General features: G+C 39.2%; 1 protein-coding gene across 1 annotated transcript in view; it reads left to right on the top strand.

Annotated features, from left to right (window-relative positions):
• The first annotated feature begins 486 nt into the window (after nucleotides 1-486).
• Nucleotides 487-25460, top strand: part of PLCD3 (phospholipase C delta 3) — a 78233-nt gene continuing 53259 nt past the window's right edge. The window contains exons 1-2 of the mRNA XM_063459321.1: nucleotides 487-742; nucleotides 25106-25264. Of these exons, the coding sequence (XP_063315391.1) occupies nucleotides 616-742; nucleotides 25106-25264 (286 nt within the window). The 5' untranslated portion in view covers nucleotides 487-615. The remainder of the gene's footprint in view (nucleotides 743-25105; nucleotides 25265-25460) is intronic.

The raw sequence follows: 25460 nt of genomic DNA, 5'->3' as shown, positions 1-25460 counted from the left end.
AGATACCTGCAGTAAGGATCACAATGTGCCCTTTGCACCATACCTTTTATAAATAAATAAATAAACAAATAAATAAATAAATACATTTAAATTTATTTATTTTTAAAAAAAGAAACATAAATAAAATAAAATAAAAAGTAAGTTAAATAAAATTGATAATATTGACGTTTTTCATGCATTTTCCTAGATTTAAAGGGAATTTATGACTGCCTAATATAATTTCACATGGCAAATTCATTCTAGAATGATTTCATAAACTTTTCACTCCACCTTTGTGTTTATGTGTCTTTATCGTTTTAACATAAAAACTAAAGAGTTTTGTCCAGCTCTTTAAGGAGGGGGGTGCATGCATAGGATGGTGGATGGGGAGGAGGGGTGACTATCCAAGGGTTCCAAACACAGTCACTGCTTCTGAAAACCGACTCCACTTTAGGGATCTGAGCCAAGACAGGGAAAATCAGAGCTAAGGAGGAGCGAGAGGAGGAGGAGGCTGGCTTAGGACAGCTTACACACAAAGCAGCAGATACATAGAAAAATAAATCACAGAGTGAAAAGGGAAGGAATAAGGACATATAGGAGGAATACAGAACGTGGGCACCCAGGACAAGGCATGCCATGTCCGACTTGTGGTCCACAATGTGTGGAGGCAAAAAGAAAAAGTACCAGGCTGAACCAGAAGTGGTGGTGCAGAAGGTCCAAACTGTCACCAAGGACCCTGGTCTGAGGGCATTCAGGAAGCTGGGTAGGTCTGTGTGGGCACTGTCTGGAATGCCAGGGTGGGGAGGGCATCCCGGTGCCAGTCTGTCTGTTTATTATGGTTGGGGGAGGTCATGGAGGATTAAGGGTCATCTTAAAAACTAAAGAGGGGTGGAATGATGACAAATAGAATCCCATCATCACATGTGGAATATTCATTAAACCCATAGAATGTCTTGCTAGAATGTCTACAATCAGATACAAGGTTCTTAACCCTTGGTGTGCCAGGAATTGCAATCGATCTCCAGCAGCCTACTCTGCCCACTCAATTGTAATCACATAGTGTAGATTTAGTTTTTGGGTCAATTTTCCAAACATTTGGTACAAAACTTGACAAGTTAATTATGAGAGCAGGCAACTCCTACATAGCTATTACACTAGGCTTAATTGTGAAATTATATATATTTAGTAGCACAAACAGTACTTACTGCACTCACACCCAAAGTGTCATAATACCAAGTGAATATTCATGTACTGCTACATATATACCTGTATATAAGGTTGGGAATGGATGCACAATGACATACTCTATCTTCTACTTAGTAGTGTATAATTGCAATGATACACAGGTTTATGACAGAATGATTTTTATTCATTTTTTTTTTTTTTTTTTAAAGTGTAGTTGAACCTGGCACTGTATTCGAGTATAGATGGTAAAAAGTTAGACCTGCAAGGGACTTTAAAACTCTTGCTTGGAACAGATTTTCACTGTGTCTGAACTGATTACGTGGAAAGTAAATACATCCTAAAATAAAGAACTGGTGGTCACAAAGAGAGAATTTAATTTACTGATCAATAGGTAGGTTTAGTAAACAATCCAGATTTAAATACAATAAACATAGCTCTGTGGGAAACTCTTGTATTGTTAGAGTTCCCCTATTACCATACATTTATCTATACTGTTAATGGATTGTAATGTTTATGTAAACTTGTTTCAGTTCCTGTTTGTGCACACCTTAGTGTGTTTGTTATACAAATCCACATTGTACACCTCTTTGGCATTTGTTGGCGCTATACGTATAAATAATAGCAATATTTATATATCTTCCTTGTGTGCTTTAACACTGTATGTAAGTGGTGGCCACTTAGTGGACCTTCTAAGTAGCTTCATCACCTACCTGTTGTTGTCTTGCCTTGCCAAGGTTTGTGGGAGTTGCAGTGTGGTCTGGTATTTAAATATTGCTATAGTGGAAGTTTGATATGATGTGTCTGTGGATATATTGAACATTACACAGCTTACTGTAATTTGTCGGTATTGTTCTGTGTGGTTTCAAAGTATTTAGTGGTAGTTGTGACCAGTTGAACATCTTATTCAGTCTGTCATTTAAGTCATCTCTGGTTGATTGTGTCTGCTTGTTAGCCAGGAGGGGTGGGGAACCTTCGGCTCTCCAGATGTTTTGGACTACACCTCCCATGATGCTTTGCCAGCATTATGTGTGTAAGAGCATTATGGGGGATGTAGTCCACAACATCTGGAGAGCCAAGGGTTGCCTATCCCTGCAATAGACACATCCCAAGAGCTATAGAGTTCTTGAATCATGTCAAGGTTATTCAATAAAGTGTTCGTTTGGCTATTCTGCTCAAAATATGAAATTCACTTTGAATGCAATTTAAATTTCCGAAAGTTCACATTTTATAACATTGCATAACCTGGGACATTAGCCTTTACCACTTCCACTGGAATGTTGTACCTAGTGTCTGCTACCCTTTCTGTCAAGTAGTAGTTTTTTCAAATTGCTTTTCACGCTTTCACTCTCCTTTACAAACACTATCCCTTTTGTCCTTGGGCTTTTTAGGTTAAAAATTTATTTTATATAAATATTTATAATGCATTAAAAAAAATTCAATATAGATTAGGCATTAAAAAAATTAAAAATAAAAACATTATAAATAAAGTTGCACAGATGCAAAATTTGCAATGTGGGACTTCTTAGTGGGTCCATCTGCAGTTGCAGGCAGGTCCCTCTCACCAGGATGAGATGCTCCAATCAGAAGTGTCTCATTCCGGTGACTAATCTTATTCCATAAACCTCTGTCCAGAAGAGGTTTATGGTATACATAGTTTGTCCCACTTATTACTTAGAATCAATGGAACTACTAAGTGAAGTGATAACACCTATAGGGCACTTGCTGTTTGTTAACTCACAACCTGGGACACAGTTTAGCAAAAGGGGCTGTGTTTTGCTATTGGCTGAGCAGCAGACTGCATGCGCAGAGTCCGTAGCATATATGCTGCAGGTATAATAGGGACAACATTAATATAAGCAGCCTGAAATTAGGTGTTCTGAGTACCTGAGTGACAGTCCCAGTGGGCTGTCTTATAGTGGCACCAACTTTACCAAATTGCTGCTGCTATAATTTTAATGAGTGAGCATAGTATATTCTATGATGCTTGGACTGACCCTTTAAAGGAGCTCTTCCAGCACCATAACAACTTCATTGCAATGGTAAGACAGACACCATCTTACCTGAAGGGGTTAAAAAGGCCGGGCACTGATTATAGGCTGAAAGAGTCAGTTGATGCTCTTAGCCTATCAGTAGCTCTCCATTGTGAAAAATGAGTGAAGAAGGTATGTCAGCTGATGCTCTCAGCCTTTTAGAAGTGCCCAGTCTGAGGCTTCCCGTTCAAAGCTTCGGACATTGAGCGTAAGTACATGGGCTGAGCAGAGCATATGGGAACGAAAGGCCGAGGGATTTTTCATTGGCTTGCAGACTTTGGGGTTGAACCGCTCTTGGGACCTACTTGTAACCTTCGTTGCAAGAGGTCCTTGAAGTTGGCCTGTTCTACACAAATGTAGAGACCTATGGAATATAATCACAGCTCTGCACTCTTATTGAAATTAATTGGATGACTTGGATTGGCTGGCAGATGGCAGATACATTCAACACATTGCTATCACACAGTAATAAACCCTTACTATATATTACAAATACAACTTCTCCTTATTGTCTAATAACAAGGATACAAAGATTTAACCCTTAGACAAAGATCTGTCGACACATGGAAAACGTTTATTCTACCACGGATAAGATCCCAACTTCAGCACTCCTCACCACAACTCTGCCCTGACATTAGGAGATCCTCCTAGTGAGGCTCTCCTGGGCCAATCCAATGCTTCTCACAGAGAAACATTGGGATTCCATGGTGCATGCGCTGAGGTCTCCATGCTGAGCCAATAGAATGCTTCACATAGAGACACATTGGGGGGTATTTATCAAAGTGTAGGTGGAACTTCTAATTCTCAGTGAATTTCTGGTGCAATTTACTAAATCGGCCGGATTTTTAAATATGCTGTTTTTTTTAGTGCCTAATTGTTATTTTTTTAATATACACATTTTACCAGAATTTTTCATAACCTTTTCTGACGAAAAGTGTTATGTTTCACTTCCCTTTGTTTTCTGCCACTCTAAATTTGAGGGTCTTCTGAAATAGAAATGTTTGTGAAAAAAAATGCAGAATTTATTACAAAGACAAATGTCATCACGTTTAGAGCACTTTGATAAATATAATCAAAATGATGACAGAATGTGAGCGTCACTTTTCAGAAACCTTCGATAAATATCCCCAGTGAATGCAATGCTCCTCCACGAGAAGCACTACCTCCTGCTATGAATGAATGAATGCTCAAAGTGAGTACGGAAGACCACTTTTCTGGCTGTTTGACGGGTTGGAGGGTGCAACTTTTAAAAATTTATAAAAATTCAGGTATTTCTTGAAATCACCACTTTTATCAAATAAGAAAGAGGGGACAGCAAATTAACCGCTAAAGCAGGCTTCCTCAAACTCCGGCCCTCCAGATGTTGATGAACTACAACTCCCATGATTCTATGAATGAAATAGATAGGCTGAGAGTCATGGGAGTTGTAGTTCAGTAACATCTGGAGGGCCGGAGTTTGGGGAAGCCTGCCCTAAAGCAAGGCAGCTGAAGTTCTTTTGGAATCTGGAGTGTTCCTTTTAATGTGAAGTGTACTAGTAACATCTATAATGTATATTCAAGCATTTTTACCTTACAATTTATCATTTGTACATTAAATGTTATTACTTGTAAAATAGTAACGTACTTTTTTTTCATGACAAGTTCACTTTAAAAATGCTTTCAACATCAACTTTTTCTAATGCTGTAATTTATTTTTGGATTTTGACTATCACCCTTGCCTTTTAGTGTACATAATAATTAGAGACTTACTGAGACCCCGTCAGGCTCCAAGGCTCCTTGGTAGGGTAATTACTACGTCCACACCGTTTTGACATGTGTCATTTTGGCAGATATATAGCAAAGGTAATGGAAGAAAAAAAAGTCCACACAAGCTTTGAGAAATGGGAAAGTGATTTTAATGTTCTCCTGTTGTGCCAAATTTATATATTTTTTTTCGTTTAACAGTAAATGGTCTTGACTTGAAAACCGAGCTGCCAAATGTTAGCTAGCAGTGTTGTTTTGGAAACCATTTCCAACTCAGTTCCTGCCACAGCATGGCTATTTCAAAATGCCTTTAAACTAGGACTAGCCCAAAGGTAGACACCCAGGTAGCAACTTTATCACATTTGGATGATTAGGGCATTCATACCCACACATTGTAGCTACATAGCCACGTAGGCTGAAAAGATACTTGTGCCCATCAAGTTTAGCCTTTCTCACATCTGTTTTTTCTGTTGATCCAAAAGAACAAAAACTCAAAAATCTTCCATTCCTCTAATTACTTTTGTTGCCCGCTTCTGAACATTTTCTAGTGCCATAATATACTTCTTTAGAACAGGTGCTCAAAATTGCACAGCTTAATCAATGTGTTGTTTTACCGTTTATTTATGAAGAGGCATTATTATTATTATTATTTTATTATTTATAATGAATGCCCATATTTATACTTGACAATACCTTACTGGCCTTAGCAACTGCTGATTGACATTGCACATTTTTGCCTAGTTTGTTGTCTATAACAAGTCCCACATTCTTATTGTGTATTGTTACCCCTAATTAACTACTATTTTGAATGTAGGTTGCTTGTGCATAACTTTGCCTTTTTCTACATTAAGTTGCATTTGCCATTTGAGTGCCCAGTCCCCCGATCTATCTAAATCCCTCTGCAGCAAAGTAATATCCTGCTCACATGTTTTGTGTCATCTGCAAATACTGACACATGAATTTCAATGCCTATTTCAAGATCATTTATAAATATGTTAAATACAAGTCGTCTCAGAACAGAACCCTGAGGGACACATAGCATTTATATCTGTCATGTAAATAGACGTACTGTGATCATAGTGTCATTGTTACTTAAAGGGACATCCCTAAGCACCATAACCACTACAGCAGGTGCCCTGGTAGCCTCCCATTGTAAGGAGTCAAGTCATTTTTGAATGGTTTGATATCTTAACTGGGGTTATCTAGGTTCTGCTCCACACCTCCACTACCATCGCCAGAGAGTCAAAAAGTTCCTAAGCAGAACTTCTGTTTGCTTTTCTGAGCTAAACCCAGGCTTAGCTCGTGTGCTGACAGTGATCAATGAGATGGAGTGTGTAACGGAGCTCCCTGTACCCCGACTGGGTACCTCCGCTAAAGGATCGCTTCCTAGCTGGAACAGGGGACAAACCGCAGCACTTCTGCCCTCAGTCGCCGTGGCTTGACTGGGGCCCTGGAACCGCTCCCACCTGGAGCCGAATGGGAAACTCGCTCTAGCAACCCTCAGACACTGGACGACACTCAGTCCTGGGAGCTTACAAGGACATTCCCCGTTGAATCCTCCACACTGGAACAGTGATTAAAGAATAGCCCTTTCCCCTCCCAGTAACCAGACGACACATAGTTCTGGGAGTACAAGCTGGAATACTTTTAATGGCAGCCACAACTCGCCTTATATGCAGATCCCCACTCACCCCTGGACCTGAGAGTAGACTACTGTAAAGCAATACACACGATAACATTGTGTAATGATATTGATGTTACAAAGTGTTGGAGTCCAGTAGCCAGATCAGCAATGTTTTCTGCCAGAGGTAGCCACTCGTTACCCAGGTGGTTGAGCCCCTGAGCCTTGAGTGGCCTTCTGGTCTTAAGCAGAGATGGGAGACTGGAACAGAGAGATGATAATCGTAGTGAGGCAAGCCGAGGTCAGTGGGAAGGAGAAGCAGCAAAATCAGCAACAGGTAGGAGAAACAGGAACAAGCTTGATTAGAGAGTACAGGAACCACAATAATCTGGCAAAGGTACAGAGACAGGAAGTGGCTTTTATAGGCCAAGAACCAGACACATGACCAGACACAGCTGAAGAGACTTGTCACTGATACCAATGCTTATAGAGTCAAGGTTAACAGATCTCAGGTACAATTGCAAAAGGCAGGTTGGTGTAGTGGTAAGGAAGAGGTTTAGCAGCATGTAAATCAGGGTTCGAAACCCAGCAGAGTCAGTTCCTCACACATTGGCTCTCAGGTCCAGGACACTTCCAGAAAAAAAGACAATCCCTCCCCTGTGCCTGGGAGATAATTGGGAGATAAGCACTGTACAAAACTCAATTATCTCAGGCATAAAAAACACACATTTCCCAAACACCCCAAAAGCACCTTAAAAATACATAAAACCCCAAAAAAGTGACATCCCCTGATAGCCTGATCTGGATGACCAACATATCCACAAATCACCCAGATCAGTTCAGGGGTTCAGGAATTTCATGGAAGTCATAATTTGACTCCCATGCTCCCAGTTCCAGAGAATCAGGTCTTCTGGTCGGTGTAGTTCGGTAGTTTAAAAACAAACTACCGAACATAGTCAATAATCTTACCCTGGAGCTTGATTCCCTTGTTCGTGGGAACGTTTCCACCGAACAGTGTCTAAGTGTTATAAAACCGAACACAGGCGGTCCAGCGGTGTTCGGGAGTTTCAGTGTCTGAAAATAGTTCCATGAACTCCACGACCAAACACCGCTGCCTGTGTTCATGCGAACAAGATAGCCGCCACCTCGTGGCATTTCCATCCATAGGAAATGCGGATGAATACTTAGAACACTACGGTGGAAATTGCTATAAAGTATCAACTAGGCTTAACAAGGGTGGTCTCCGGTTCGTGCGGCTGTTCGGTTCCCAAACCATATAGTCCAAATACGCAAACTAAGACTTTTACATCACATTTTACAAGGTCCATAGTCTGTGGGCAGGAGGCTGACTCTATGAAGCAGGCTCCTCCAGGAACTCGTGGCAAACTCACTTAAAAAGGGGAGTTTGTCACAGAGTGAGTTTGTTCCTTTAACTTTCCTGTGCTTGTTTTTGTGCAAAATCAAGTTTTATCTTTTTTGGGATGTTTGTTAATTTGTTGAAAATTGTTAGCAGTGGTATATTAAGTTCTTTTTAGCTGTTGAATGCTTCGATAGATCTTATTCGGAATAATTGGAATCGCTCAAGCTTGACTGGTTACAGTAAGGCATCAAACCCTTTTATCTCAAACCGTATATTTCAAAAGTGTTCAAAAACATCAGAAAGGTGTAATTGTGATTGCGCTGACATTAATGGGTCATCAGCAGCCGTTGAAAATAATTACCAAAGGTAGATTGCGGTCAAGTATATAAGGACACCCATTTTATCAACTTTGAATGCATGAAAAGCTCAGTTAAACTTAACAGAAATATGTAATCATACATTACTTTGTAAACAGTAAAAACAAAAAATTGTTATATCAAGATTTTCTTAAAAAGATGTTGCAAGCCAAGATGAAAAAAAAAAATCAATTTGAGATAAATATGAATGGGTTACTCCCACCAGAATGACCACATCAGTGATTTGAAGTGGTCATGGTGCCTGGAGTCTTTTTGAAACACTGCACTTCCAGAGTTTAATCTCTTGCCGGAGGTATAACGGCACCTTCAGCAGTGTTATTGAGGCACGTCATCACTAACATCAATTCTGTGCAAATTTTTTGCACCTTATGTGACATTCATTGGTTGATTCTCATTGTACAGCGCTACAGAATGTGATGGCGCTATATTAATAAAATAATAATAATAATAATTTTGGTCGGCTGACAGTCTCAGTCAATGTATGGCTATGGATCGGCTTCTGCAGCTCTGCAGAAGCCCGGCGTTTGAGAGCCTAGAAGCAAAGATCCTTGCAGCTTGATGGGGACTCAGCAAGAGGACAAACCAGCGGGCTGTAGTGGTTATGGTGCTTGGAGTTACCCTTTAACTACATACTATAGTAGTATAGCTATAGCAGTATTTCTCATAATTAAAGTTCTCAGTCCTACCTTTACACATTGACGTGTATTATGCTGCTGTTCTGTCTAAACGTTAGGAAAAGATCAGGTGTGGGTTAAACAAGAGAACACTATCTATGTGAATATCCACTTTCCGAGCTGCTATCAAATTGCAAATATGGATACGGGCACACCTACACAGTGACAGGGCATGTTTTGCATGACAAAACTCTGCTGTGATTTACGGCGTGCTCATAGTTCGTGTTGAAAGAGAATCAATTGAATAAATAATGGGCCCCTAATTTATAATGTATCGTGTAGATATTTACGTAAAAAATAAATAAATGAAATAAATAAATAAATTAATTAAAACAAAAATAATAAAAATAACTCCCAAGGTCCTTAGATTGTACAGCTTAAATCAAAAGTTTGCATTTTCAAGGTCCTTAGATTGTTCTTCAGGCCTGATCTTATCCCATAAACGCCCATCCAGTAGACATTCCACATATACTATATCAACGCTGTATCATCGCTATATCACCAAGATCAGTCACGAATGCATGCCACAACTTGTACAAAATTCATACAATCTGTCAATTTTGTCCTTGGACACAGGGAGCCTGAAAGTGGGGTTATAAGCTAATTTCAGAGCCGAGAGTGGGTGCGGAGTACTCTTTGCTCCATTAAATGTGCAATAATGTAAAGTGGTATAGTGCTTAGATTCACCCTTTAATTGCGTAAACATCACTTTCAGTAGGTCATAGTTATGCTGATATCCTCTTTTTCTTTGGAAGTTTAATTAAAGTACCGATATGATATTTAGGAAAGGATATGTGTGGAAGTAACTAGCGTAATAATCTGTATCAGGTGACCCGGATGGAAACCCATACTCTAATATATATATATATATATATATATATATATATATATATATATATATATATATATTATGGGTCAATAGCAGAAACAGGCATACTGTGTTGGAGACGCACAGTGTTCCATACTGCAGCTTCTTTCTATATTACGTCAAGAGTAGCGGAAGTAACCGGGCTGTAGTGCAGACTCGTGCAGACTGCAGCTCCCATCCTCTGCATGAGACAAGAGCGGGAAGAGTTGTGGCAAGGAGGAGACTTATATGCAGTTGTGATATCATGTCTGTGTCACTTTGTAAGTGCAGAGGTGGACAGACAGGAAAGGTGACTTTTTACATTGCAGACTTTAGATGCTATCGTACAGTCCATCATAATGAGATGAAGCATATTAGTGTCATGTTATGTTGTGGTATGTCACACTACAGGTATTTTTTGTTATGACTGGTGTACAGGATTTACCGAAAAAGGATGCAGCCATAAATGGCAGGTGGAAGCTGTACAGAACCACACCATTACCTTCCCCTACCATCATTAAGCATCACTGTTCTTGCCACGGTTTCCTTTAGATAGCTCAGGGTTTCTAAGAAAAAATATTGGCCGTGCCCCCTCACCTCTATACACACTCCTTGCCACACACACAGATATACACACATAAACGGTCATACACATACCCACTGTTTTAGAATACACAACACACATACACATTGCCAGAAACAAATACACAATGTCAGGCACACACAGACACACGCGCTCACATACACTGGTGCACAATGTTAGACACACACAGATTCCCGTTGTCAGACACACGTGACACACACACACACTGCGTCAGACACACAGTTGGATACACACAGATAGCCAGAGACTCATGCACACTTTGTCAAACAGACACAACCAATATACACACTCACACACAAGAGACATAACTTGTCAATGACATACAGCCAAAGACACACACAGTCAGGCATTTACAAATACAAATCCCAACCTCCCTTTAACCAGCCATAAATTTACCCTGCCCCAACCCTTAGCTCCCCCTAGACAGCCCTACCTCAGATGCCATATGTTCAAGCTTGCAGCATAGTGTGAGAGACAGAGGGTGGCGATATAACATGTCATACCCCTAGTCCATCTACACATCGGTGCCTCAGCTGCCAGTTAGAGCATCTCTATGGTGATGCTGAGAGAAAGCGATTTCTATCAGTTGAACCATAAAGGGGCATTACCTGTGCCCCCTGATGGTGCATAGAACATTATCACTCATGCACAAAGATCAAAAATAGTGTGTAGGCGCTTCACAGAATGGAGATATAGTGAATATAATGCAGTGGCTGATAAAGCAGTGTTTCCCAGACACTAAATAAAAGTGAGTATAGATAAATAGTATATATCAAAACCACATGAAAAGGCCCCAAAAAAGGTGAAGTGGTAGTAAACAACCATAAGATACAACCTGGACGTTGAAGGATGGCAAAATGTTATCTACAAAATATAAATGCATAACATAACATAGTGTATACTGTATAATACAAATAAACACTGAATAAAGATGGACTACCACTCACATTTGACAGAGCCGTACCAGGCTCTGTATAGTAGGCTCAAGGGTGCCAATTCAGGCTGACGAAATTCCAAACAATAGATGGAAAAAATTTGTAGTAAAGAATATATTTATTGAAGATAAAATAATCGACAGACTCCTGGTTATAAGGGAGTTGAACCCAATAACAAATAATATAAAAAAAGGGGTATCCACTTACCCAAACTGTAATAACCAAAGGAGTAATATAAAACAAAAGTAAAATATACAATCAAGTTAGTAGATAGCAGCAAACGCGTTTCAGCTTGGTAGCCTTCTTCCAGTGCTGTTCCTCGAGTCCTCAATGCTTGTTTAAATGCGCCCGGCATTTCAAATCACCTGTGCGTGGTTTATTTCCGCGTGCGTCACTTCCGGTATTTGCGGACGATGGCACTTCCGGTTTCGTCAGTTGGAAGGCATGGTGGAATGCACATAGCGTTATATCATTTCCGGTAATCGGAGAGAGTTCTTATATATAAAAAAAGCTCATTAAATAAAAAGAAAAAGATGTAAATACACAAAACTCAATAAATATAGAGCCAAAAGAGTGACCCAAAAAATGGATAACGTAATAATAAAATAATAAATATATAAAATATCTAAAAATATATATACATAAATATAAATGTAATATAAAAATTGAATATAAAAAATGAGAACTCAAAATCTAAATTTAATCCATTGTGAGATAAACAGTCTACATCAAAAATCCATTTGCTCTCTATTTTTGCCAACTTCTTCACATTGTTTTGACTTCTCCAATTTTTATCTTTTTTAAAAAATAGCCATAAATGATAATACAGATGGATCACTTCTATGCTTGTCAGCAAAATGTGCTGAAACACTATGTTTCATATACCCCCTCTGGATATTACCCATGTGCTCCGCAACCCTAGTTTTAAATGCTCTAGTGGTCATTCCTATATATTGCAGACCACATGGGCACCAGAGGAGGTATATGACATTAGTGGAATGACACGTCAAAACCTGGCGAATAGGGAAAATATGATGATTATGATAAGAAGTGAAAGAGGTGTTTTTTTGTTTTTTGAATATGTTTTTTTTACACGCGACACATGATTTACAAGGATAAAAACCCGGATCAGTGTTGAAGAATCCGGGTCTTAATAAAGCTGGTCGTTAAGTGTTGCTTCAAATTTTTTGCACCTCTATATACTATGGTCGGTTTTTCTCCTATAATATTCTTAAGGGTTGGGTCTGATTTGAGAATGCGCAAATATTTATTAATAATATGTTTAACCTGTTTGGCATTTTCGTTATAGTTTAGAACAATTGGGATATTTGAGAAATTCTCCTTCTTTTTTGTGTTAAGTATCTCACTATTTTGCGTCAAAATATCCTTACGTTCTTTTTCTTTGGTTTTATTTATAAAGTTATCTAACGCCTTCGCATCGTAATTTTTCTCAACTAGTCTAGTTTTTAAAAACTGTGCCTGTTCATCAAATAATTTAGGATCACTGCAGTTTTTGTATAGACGCAAAAATTGGCTATTAGGCATATTATGTAGCCAGGGGCCATAGTGACAGCTTGAAGTATCAATATACCCATTGACGTCAACCTTCTTAAAGAAGGTCTTAGTTTGAATAGTCTTATTTTCAATATATATATATAAGTCAAGGAAACTAATACCCTCAGTACTGTGTTCACTAGTAATATGTATATCTGAATGATTACAATTTAAAAAATCAGTAAAGGATCGAAGTGAGTCCTCATCTCCCCGCCAAATGAAAAAAATGTCGTCAATGTACCTGCGATAGAGAGCCAGATTTTGCACCCAGCGAGCCTCTGAAAGAAAGAGGTTTTCCCAACGTGCCATAAAAAGATTGGCATAGCTGGGCGCGAATCTGGTTCCCATCGCGCTACCTTTTAACTGTAAAAAAAAATTCTCATCAAACCAAAAATAATTATTATTAAGGATAAGTATAATACTATCCATAATAAATGTAATCTGTTCTTCTCTAATGTCACTTTGGTGTTTTAGAAAGTACTCTACTGCTTCGCAGCCTAAGACATGCGATATACAAGTATATAAACTTGTAACATCACATGTCACTAGGAGATAGTTATTCTCCCATCGTATATCCATCAAAAGTTTCAATAAAGATGTAGAGTCTCTTAAATATGATGGCTGCGATATCACTAAGGGTTGGAGTTGTTTGTCCACATACTCAGAGAGATTGCTCAAAAGTGACCCAACCCCGGACACTATAGGTCTGCCCGGTGGGTTTTTAGGGTGTTTGTGTATTTTTGGGAGTATGTAAAGTACTGGAATCCTACAAGAAATAACATCAAGATATTGAAATTCATGTTTATTTAGGATATCCAGCACTTTACCTCTATCCAAAAGTTTTGAATATGCTTTTTTGATTTGACTAGTGGGGTCACCTTTCAGTTCCTTGTAAGTGGTAGAGTCGTTAAGTTGTCTGTATATTTCTGAGTAATACTGGTCCTTATTAAGAATCAACTGCCTTTATCGGCGGGTTTAATAACTATACTTGTGTCTGATTGCAACTCTTTCATAGCTTTCCTTTGTTGATGACTAATGTTGTTGTATTTAGGCTTATTCATTTTCTTTACTTCGCGAATAACCAACCTTTCAAAAACTTTCATTCCGCTATTGATACAATGTCGGGGGAAAAAACGTGGATTTCTTTTTTAGTGAGGTATGATTAAACTCGTGAGATGTGATTGTTTCTTCTATAGGAGATGATTTTTCAAAAAACAATTTAATACTCATATTACGTATAAATTTATTAATATTTTTAAATGTCCTGAATGGTTGGTTATATTCGGAAGGGACGAATTTTAAGCCTTTAAAAAAAAAAAAAAAAAAAAATTTCTACTTGAGGATTAGTGAGAACTTTATTGGATAAATTGAAAATTCCTGTTGTTCTGTTGTCCTGCCTCTTTTTTTCTCTCTCCAAAATTCTTCCTGCCCTGCCTCTTACTTCCTGCCAGATTCTTTTTTTGGGGGAAGTTTCTCATGTCTCTCCTCAAGGGTCTCTGCCCTAAAAAAAGTGGGGATTGTTGGGGTGGGGAATATTTAGGTGAGTTTTCCGAAAAAGTTTTGAATTTGGAATTTTGGAACTTTCCATGGTTATTTTCCATCTTTTTATATGGCCATTTTTTGGGTCACTCTTTTGGCTCTATATTTATTGAGTTTTGTGTATTTACATCTTTTTCTTTTTATATTATGAGCTTTTTTTTATATATAAGAACTCTCTCCGATTACCGGAAATGATATAACGCTATGTGCATTCCACCATGCGTTCCAACTGACGAAACCGAAAGTGACATCGTCCGAAACTACCAGAAGTGACGCACGTGGAAATAAACCACGCACAGGTGATTTCATATGCCGGGCGCATTTAAACAAGCATTGAGGACTCGAGGAACAGCACTGGAAGAAGGTTACCAAGCCGAAACGCGTTTGCTGCTATCTACTAACTTGATTGTATATTTTACTTTTGTTTTATATTACTCCTTTGGTTATTACAGTTTGGGTAAGTGGATACCCCTTTTTTTATATTATTTGTTATTGGGTTCCACTCCCTTATAACCAGGAGTCTGTCGATTATTTTATCTTCAATAAATATATTCTTTACTACAATTTTTTTCCATCTATTGTTTGGAATTTCGTCAGCCTGAATTGGCACCCTTGAGCCTACTATACAGAGCCTGGTACAGTATACACTATGTTATGTTATGCATTTATATTTTGTAGATAACATTTTGCCATCCTTCAACGTCCAGGTTGTATCTTATGGTTGTTTACTACCACTTCACCTTTTTGGGGGGCTATCCCTTTTCATGTGGTTTTGATATATACTATTTATCTATTATCACTCATGCGCATTATATTTACATAGACATGAAAGAACACACCTATTATATCTGCCAATCTGTAATTGATAGCTTATGTTCATAGTATGGCTTACACATATTGCCCAGGTAGGAAACCCATAAACACACTTCCTAAGTGTCCCTATTTAGGAGGGACAGTCCCTATTTTTGGCACAAATCCCTCTGTTCATCTTTCTATCCTTATGTCTCTCTTTTCTATGAGCTCCATATTGTTGATGTGAGTGTACAACAGAGCTCCACTGCAATAATTCTCCCAGTAATGTGTCTTTTTTAAACGACAACAAATGTGTTTAGAAATCAGTCTGTGTAAATAATGTTATAACTTACATTTTAGTTGTATAAATTATTAATCCGTCACCTAAAATTTCTCAGAACAGCCTGGCCCCCTGCCCACACCCCTAAAATTAAAGTGTCGATCTTTCTTCATTTGAAATGTTGGGAGGTATGCATAAGGAGAGAACAAAGTCAAGAAGGAATGTGTCAAAGCCACGCAAAGTCACGAAGATCGGCCTTAAATGTTGCTTTCATGGATACTTGTTAAACAAACATCAAGAGATGCACATATCGAGAGTCCTGTTTGAGTACAAATAAAAGAGCCAAGCAATGGTCTTGCTGAGCCGCAAACATGTTAATGACAAAGTTGTTCTGATTTTTTGGGGGTATTTTCACTTAAAAGGACTCTCCAGTGCCAGGAAAACAAACAGTTTTCCTGGCACTGCAGGTCCCCTCTCCCTCCCACCCCCATCCTAAGTTGCTGAAGGGGTTAAAACCCCTTCAGTGACTTACCTGTATCCAACGCCGATCTCCCTCAGCGCTGGGTCAGGGTCCGCCCACGCTCCTCCCCGCCGACGTCATCCAGCGGGTGAGACCTATTGTGCATGCGCGGCCGCCGGCGGGAGAGACCTAATGCGCATGCGCGTTAGACCTCCCCATAGGAAAGCATTGAAAAATGCTTTCAATGCTTCCCTATGGGGATTTCAGCTACGCTGGAGGTACTCACATAGCGTGAGGACGTCCAGCGACGCTATAGCACACTTTTCATGTGCTATGATCACGGAAGTACCCTCTAGTGGCTGTCTAGTAGACAGCCACTAGAGGAGGATTAAACCCTGCAAGGTAAATATTGCAGTTTATGAAAACTGCAATAATTACACTTGCAGGGTTAAGGGTAGTGGAAGTTGGCACCCAGACTACTCCAATGGGCATAAGTGGTCTGGGTGCCTGGAGTGTCCCTTTAAGTCCCTAATATGAGACACAATAAATAAATAAATACACAAAAGAGCAGAACGAGTATCCCAAAATGGCGCTGGATCACTGGATACAGGAATTATGGGAGGAGTGTGTAGAATATGGAATGATTTACCAAACCTTCCACAGATTTCAAAATTTCTATATACAAAATAAAATAGAGGTGTTTTTTTTCTAAGCATTTTGTAAGTATTTATAACTTTTATTTTAAAATATACACTTTAACCAACAAAATAACTTTTTTTTTTATTTAAAATTAATAATTGAATTATGAAAATAAAATTCAGCTGGGGATTTACCCACTTTAATACAAGAAAAGGCCTGTAAAAACAATGAATTAAAATAAGCGTAACGTGGAGGAAAAAAAATGAAGAACGTTTTTTTTTATTTGTATTTTCGGGATACGTGACACAGTGCTGAGTGGATAAAACCCATGGCAAATATATAAAAATCCCCTTTGGCAATTCTCAGACTGAAAAATCAGCTGGAAGGAATATGTCAACTCATATCATTCCGTGTATATTCTCAGATAATTAAAGCATTGCTTCAAGTGGAGTTGTCAAAATCGGTTGGTACAGATCTGTACATATTGCTCTGAAACTGTGTTATATTGTTATGCTGCATATACTTTAACTGTATTTTGGATATTTAGGAGCAATGAGGCTGAGGTTTTGCCCAGGGCACCAAATAACCTTGCTTCGGCCTAAGGAAAATTTGCAACAAATGTTCCCTCATGCCTCTACAAAATGAAACCATATTTAGCACAATTACTAGGGGTTTATTTACTAAATGGGAAAACCTTTAAAATCACATTGTGACTTCAAATGTTGAGACATAATTATGGGGTTAGAAACACATAGGCCTAAATTTTGCAGCTTAAAGGACCACTCTAGGCACCCAGACAACTTCAGCTTAATGAAGTGGTCTGGGTGCCAGGTCCATCTAGGGTTAACCCATTTTTTTTATAAACATAGCAGTTTCAGAGAAACTGCTATGTTTATAAATGGGTTAAGCCTTCCCCCAAAGCCTCTAGCGGCTGTCTCATTGACAGCCGCTAGAGGCGCTTGCGTGATTCTCACTGTGAAAATCACAGTGAGAGCACGCAAGCGTCCATAGGAAAGCATTGATAATGCTTTCCTATGCGACCGGCTGAATGCGCGCGCAGCTCTTGCCGCGCGTCCGCATTCAGCCTACAGGGCGGAACGGAGGAGGATCGGAGGCAGAGAGCTCCCTGCCCAGCGCTGGAAAAAGGTAAGTTTTACCCCATTTCCCCTTTCCAGAGCCGGGCGGGAGGGGGACCCTGAGGGTGGGGCCACCCTCAGGGCACTATAGTGCCAGGAAAACGAGTATGTTTTCCTGGCACTAGAGTGGTCCTTTAATTGCAAATATATGAATGCACCCCTAAATGTAATATACATTAGTACATTGTGTGCTGTACCATTATGATATATTAAATTATCAGGCTTGTTGTAACTTGTAAAGTGCAACTCATGGCACAATTGCAGGTAATCTCATGAATTAATTTGTGAAAGAAATTAATTCTTTTAAATTCAAGGTGACTAGCTAGCTATGCAAACAGCTGTTTTCCATAAGACCACTTGTCTGGATTCCCCAAAATAATTTAAAGCATGCCTATTTACTGAAAATACCCTGTTCATGGGTATTAGTAAAAGAATCTGCTGGTATGTTTGAGAATTTATATTCCCAAAATGACAGCAAGTCAAAATGTGAGGTTTGCTTGGAATAACTGGGTGAAAATGTTAATTGGCAACAGTGTATATACTGTTAAGGGGGTAATCATCTAATGTCTTTGTATATATAGATTTGGGAAGTTGGTTTCCCATATTAAAACAGTATTTCATAAGTTTGATTGATGATTCAGTACTAATCAGATAAATAAATCTGACTGCCATTCTGGGGTCAAGAAGGATTTTTTTTCCTAGTTTGTTGCAAAATTGGAAGTGCATTTGTTTGCCTTCTTTTGGATCAACAGCAAAAACCATGTGATGTGAGCTTGAAATTGATGGACACGTCTCTTTTCAGCCTATGTAACTATGTAATTGATCTTAAAGGGACACTATAGTCACCAGAACAACTACAGCTTAATGTAGTTGTTCTGGTGAGTATAATAGTTCCCTACAGGCTTTTTTCATGCAAACACTGCCTTTTCAGAGAAAAGACAGTGTTTACATTGCAAATATAGTATTGAAAATGTGATGCAAGTAATAAACTCACAAACGAAAGTGAAAATCAGGCCTCTCACCCCCCTGGGGTATATGTAGTGTTGGACTTGATAGTAGATCCAAACAAAGGTATATCTTCAAAGAAGTGGATAAAAAGAGCCATACATGGTGAAGTACGTATAAAATTATACAAAAAAGATTTATTGGTATCACTTACAGACATAAATAAGTGGCAGGCATATCTCCACTCTCAGTGGAACTGGATGGCAGTGTAGAAACTGGAAGCACAAATCCAATTGGAGTAGCAGAGACCACAGAGACAAAAAATGAATATAAAATAAATAAAATTAAATAGAAACAATAAGAAAGTCCGGTATCCAACGCGTTTCGTCCGAAATATAAAGGACTTCTTCAGGGATATGTCACATATCACACACATCCCTGAAGAAGTCCTTTATATTTCGGACGAAACGCGTTGGATACCGGACTTTCTTATTGTTTCTATTTAATTTTATTTATTTTATATTCATTTATTGTCTCTGTGGTCTCTGCTACTCCAATTGGATTTGTGCTTCCAGTTTCTACACTGCCATCCAGTTCCACTGAGAGTGGAGATATGCCTACCACTTATTTATGTCTGTAAGTGATACCAATAAATCTTTTTTGTATAATTTTATACGTACTTCGCCATTTATGGCTCTTTTTATCAATTTCTTTGAAGATATACCTTTGTTTGGATCTACTATCAAGTCCAACACTACATATACCCCAGGGGGGTGAGAGGCCTGATTTTTCACTTTCGTTTGTGAGTTTATTACTTGCATCACATTTTCAATACTATATTTGTACTGTGTTACTCTATGATATATATTTTTTATCTTTCCAGATTTCACTATATTCTTTTATAGTATATTCTTATTTTGGATATATATTTTCCAGGTTGTATTTTTAATTGTATGCTTATTTGATTGTGGTTTCCACTTTGTTGTTTCCTGTTTTACTACTTTGGGTGTTAGTGAGGTTCACCTGGGACCCTTTCAATCTAGCATATTAACTATTTGTGGTTAGTTGGTATACTACTGTTTTTTCACAGTGTTTACATTGCCTCTAGGAACACCTCCAAGTGGCCACTCCTTAGATGGCCACTGGAGGGGCTTCCTGGGTCAGTGCTGCCGAAAAAGCAGCCCTGCTGTTCAGCGTCCCTACGCTCTGCATGGAGACGCTGAATTTTCCTCATAGAGATGCATTGATTCAATGCATCTCTATGAGGAGGTCCTGATTGGCCAAAACGGCATTTGACCCAGCCCCGTGACAATTTTAGCCAATCTAACGCTTTCCCCATGGGGAAGCATTGGATTGGTTTAAAATCCGCCATTTTGATGATGTCACAAAGGGGGCGGACACAGTGCCAGCAGATCCGTGCGGAAATGTAAATAAGGTGAGTTTTAAACTTTTATAGGGGGGCCAGCCACCTAAATGGTGGGTTTGGCACTATAGGGTCAGGAATACATGTTTGTGTTTCTGATCCTATAGTGTTCCTTAAGTGCATGCAGAACACTGATTATATAGTTTTCATTGCAGACACCCCTTCTTCCTATAAAATAAAAGTCGGGTCACCTTACCTTATACTAGGGATAGGCAACCTTCGGCTCTCCAGATGTTGTGGACTACATCCCCCATAATGCTCTTACACACATAATGCTGGCAAAGCATCATGGGAGGTGTAGTCCAAAACATCTGGAGAGCCGAAGGTTCCCCACCCCGCTAATGCCATCAATTATGATCCAAACATTTGGCAAGGTTTGCAGCTGATATAGTATTCATTGTTATAATAGTCAAACCAATTTTAAGCCCGGATAGCTTAGTGGATATTATTATAGCATCCAAAGCAGTTGAAAGTGAACTAATTACTTTCAACTATTCACTTCCACTGGATTCTTTTTCTAAAGGTGACGTTGTTTCCTTGTAGCAATGAGGACATGAACTTGTACAGGAAGAGTTAAAAGCTGTTGTCAGATAAAGGGATAAAAAGAGCTTAGTGAGGAGGGGCGAAGATTAAAAGGATTGAAGGCTACTGCAGCCGACACAGCCTGGTACCTGAATGGATCATTTGTTAAGCCGATGGCTTGATGGAGTTGGAGAGAATTCAGGGACTTTGCTGCAAGAAAACATTGTGTTTTCTAGGATTACATGATGAACTAATTGGAAGCCTTATGTTTGGACTGCACAGTGTGGTGTCAATAGGAATGGACCTCTTATTTGATATAAAACAGTTGTCTTTAGTTCTTGAAAATGGTGGTATATAATACTTTAACTATACAGTATTTGTAGTCAAAATTAGCATGCATGGGATTTTATAGTGGAAGTATCCATAAACCTGTTATGTTAATGCATTTCATAATTCATGATAGTGGTGAAGATAGGAAGAAAAATGCGGGTCAGGGAATGGTAGCACACAAAGGCAGCCATTTCTTGACATGGTGGGAAGTGGTACCAATGCGAAGGGGATGGCATTCTTCTCCTATGAAATCCATCGAGGCATAGCCAAACAGGAGCTGGCACAGACTCCTTACATAATGACTAAGACCTCATGGTGAGTTCTATACGTTGTGTGTTCACTTAATGATCCATTAAACACTACTTTGATTTGAACTATGAGGAATGTGGCACATAAAGACAGCTATTTCTTGATATGGTGAAGAGTGGTGGGACACAAAGCCTACCATTTCAAGACATGGAGGGTGGCCCACCACCTTTCCATAGACACAAAGCCTATTTCTATCATTTTCATGTAGCTTCTATTCCATCCATATACTCCATATTGCCCCATTAATCATTTCCAGCCACCACATTTTGCTTCCACTGTCTACAGTTTTAGTGACCGAGGATTACCCTTGTCTGGCATAATTAATTCCATGTGTTGACAGGAATAAATTATTGAGACCCAAATATTGCAGAACAGGTCAGTCCCCTTGAGATCTCCTCGTCTTATTCCTCCATGGAAAAACAACTGCGGTCTTAGGATATAAAACCAGATGGACTCCCCAACTTAAATGACGGACAGTATGAGAAAGGTGACAACCAGGGACAGAGTGAAAGTGGGCAAACCTTCCAACTATATCCCCATACCGGAGATATTTTCTGTCACATTCTTCTGACTTGGGTGGAAACCAAAATTTCCCAGGTATGCTTGTTGATAGGAAATCCCCTAGGTCTCAAACCATCAGCTGTCACTGTTCTGTCACCGTCACTTATTCTGCAGCCATTAACAGGCTGCACATTCCAGGTGAGAGCTAATCAGCGAAATCTTTTATTACTTAAAAGGTCACAAAGAGAAAGCATAACTCCCAAAAAGTATGAAAGTTCTGAAGGCAACGTCGATTTATATTTTGACAACACGGACATTTTACCCTAACTAGACCCTCTTGCCAGGATTAAATTATATACGACTGGTGCAAAATATTAGAGGTGATTACGATCATGGAGAGAACATTATGTGACCATCATCAGACCTTTCTACAGATGACCTTTTATTTTTTTCAGAAAACGCAGGTTCATTTTTTCATTTTTTTTTTATAATCAAGGATGCACCCTCCCCAGCTAGTGTGAAAAGTGTTTACAGTCACCAGATTTCTATAAACACTATTTGGAACATCTTTTCATTTACTATGTACTTCCCATCAGCAATTTATATTCATTGGATTCCACACAAAAAGCAAAAACATTATTTTTTTATTTTTTTTAAATTAAAATGTCCATAAAGATATGAGACATAGGGTCAGCATAAATATATGATGCCACAAGCAATATTACGTAATTCAACTTGAATTTTTGTTGTGTGTGCACAGCAAAACAGCAGCTTCAGGGCTGTGGGTACTTGCCAGCCATAACATCTTTTGAAGACGGTTTAGAAAAATATGACAAATATTTAGCTTTAAACAGTGCGTGTTGGCAATAGATAACTATTCTGTACAGAGAGGAGAGAGAGATATTTTGTCCCATTATTTGTATATTCATTAGTCATACATTTGATCACAAAATAACATCATATTGGAGCTGAAACACCATATATGAATACTGTGTCTGCATGATACTTTTACCGTAAAGGTTGGAACTGGTAACACATCTTGAGAGTTGCGTGCTCCAGCTAAGGATCAACCATTTGGTTACGTATATTCTAGCTATAGAACACATTTATAATGCTTAAAGGGACGTCACCCAGACCACTTCAGCTCATTGAAGTGGTCTGGGTGCAATGTTCCTGTCACCTGTTAGTCCTGCTGTGTTGAGAAACGGCAATGATCACCTTGCAGGACTAAGACTGACAAGCAGACAGCCACTAGAGGCACTTCTTGGATGTTAACGGACTCCAGGTCGCCTAAATTACGCTGGGCATCCTTGCGCTCTCTATGAGGATATCCTGCATCAGTGAAGCATTGATCCAAAGCTTTTGTATGGGGAGGCCTAATGGGCTTGTGGTGCTCACTGTGCATGCGCATTAGCCCTCCCCCTCACGTCAGATGACATTGGAGGAGGCAAAGCAGGGACCTAGCACTGAGGGACCCACAGCTGTACATATATATCAATGCTCACTATATACATGCACCTGTATGGGCTGTATCCCTTTATGGCAAGCCTGGTGCCAGGACTGAGCTAGATTGTGACATCAATTACTTAATCATTAATAAACTTTTAAATGACAACAGATCATCACATAAAAAAGGTTAACGCCACTTTTAGGTGATTTTGCAATGTTTTATTCAGTTGTGTAATTTCCCAAGAAGGGTCGTTTAACTTGTCTCTGCAATGTTTTGATTTTTTTCCAATCATTCTCCCGGCTTTCTCTTCCCCGGATCCTTTTGTGGTTATCCAGGTGTCTCCCGCATGACTTTCAGTTATCTCTTTGTAAATATTTTGTCATTAAACAGACGCTTTGCGGTCTAAAAACTGAGTCACTGCATTGGATGCTTCCTGGCCTTTTCTGAAGAGGGGAGATGGAAGATTTTGTTATTTCTTAAGTTAGAGAATTTTCGCGGTGCATAAAGCGGAACTTTCATCATCTGGGGATTTTGGGATATTCGCAAAGACCCTACATGGTGGCATTGCCAGTCGGGGTCCGGTGACTGGAGGTGAGATTTACTTACCAGAACCTGTCCCTTACAGGCACCGCCTTATTCCTCCATCTGCTCCTCTTCAGCAGCCGATGTCACTGCATACTGCAGTGTGTACTTCTGTAATTTTCGCGCCTGTGCAAAAGTACAGCATTGAGGTCTATGGAAGAAGGGGGTGACAATGCTGCCCTAAAAGAAAAAAGTTCGTAAGTTTTGCTATCTCAGTGTTATTATTTACCCAGAATTTTTTTTACATCAGAAATATTAAAGGCTGAGTATGTTCATCAATTTTAAAGTGTAGCTGTCGTACACACAACCTCGTAAAAAAAAAAAAAAAATTATATAAACTTATACAGTATTTATACATTGTGGCTGCATAATTGCTTGCAAATGTATAGGTTAGCAAGATATCAAAAGGTCTGCTCCTTTCACCACCTGTCAATTAGTTATTTGTACGTAGTCCTCGTAGACCTCTATGTCAAGCATTGAGTGATAATGCAGGACAAGAGAACCCTCCTACAGTTGGTTCTCCTGCTCTCCAACACAGCAGTGGGGGAATATTGGAACAGAGTGACTGATGTAACTCTGTTTAGATACTGATGCTCTGGCTGTAAAGACAATGCGTTGGCGTCACTGGGGATGATTGCTCAGCCTGGGGAAGTACTCCCCAGCAGCGCTAGTCACATTAGAGGGGCAGGATGTAAATGGTAGCAAAGAGTGACCGCTGAATGTGCCACCACCATCATCGCTGGAAAAGAGGCAAGGATTATTTCCGTTTTTTTTTTCTTGCAATTTAATTATTTATCATTATGAGAAATGATAAATTCAGTGCATTAAAGGAACACTCCGGGCACCATAACAAAATAATTGTCGTAGTGCCAGGAGGTCCCTGGCACTGGCTTACCTTATCGGGTTAAACCGTTTGAGAATGGTTTAACCGCAAAATCTGTGTTCCAGCACCAAATCTCCCTGCCTCTCTGTTCTTCCGTTTTCTTAAAATCTTGAAACCGGAGGTTCCTGCAGAATCAGGTAGCGCTCAGCGATCAGTGACTCCCTATTCGTAAAACTAGCTTTAAAAAATAAGTTTCTTTACAAAAAACGGAAGGACCTCCAGGCACCATAACAAGTTAATTTTGATGAAGTTGTTATGGTGCCCAAACTGGTCCTTTAAGAAATGTTTGCACATTTTATCTTTGCTTACCCTTGTGACAAATTAGATTTTTAGTGACTTTAAAAAATGTATACAGTTTTGTGTTTTCCACTCATCGATCTGTAAAAATGATTTTGTCCTCTGCAGCTCTCTCGGATGACGATGATGTGAAGACCATGCTTAACGGCTCCATGCTCTGGAAGATAAAGGCAGGGTGGCGCCAGCAGAGACTTTACCGCCTGGAATCTGACGGAATGACGATCTGGTACCAAAGCCGCAGAAAACGGGCACGTTCCAAACAGATCTGTGAGTACGAGTGGGATGCCGTTATATGTAATCACAGTTTATTTTGTAGACTTAATTCTCCTGCCAAAACTTTTCAGAAGCTATCTGGATTTTTGGAGTAAGTTTTTTTTTTTTTTTTTTTTTATTCTTTATTTTTGTAGTGCATGGGTAACATTCGCATGACAGTAATGCCACAACAGCATGCTTAGACACATTG

This window comes from Pelobates fuscus, chromosome 6 (genome assembly GCF_036172605.1).
Source record: "Pelobates fuscus isolate aPelFus1 chromosome 6, aPelFus1.pri, whole genome shotgun sequence".
Taxonomy (NCBI): Eukaryota; Metazoa; Chordata; class Amphibia; order Anura; family Pelobatidae; genus Pelobates; species Pelobates fuscus.
Note: the sequence above shows the minus strand (reverse complement) of the source record. Positions and strands in the feature narration are given on the sequence as shown.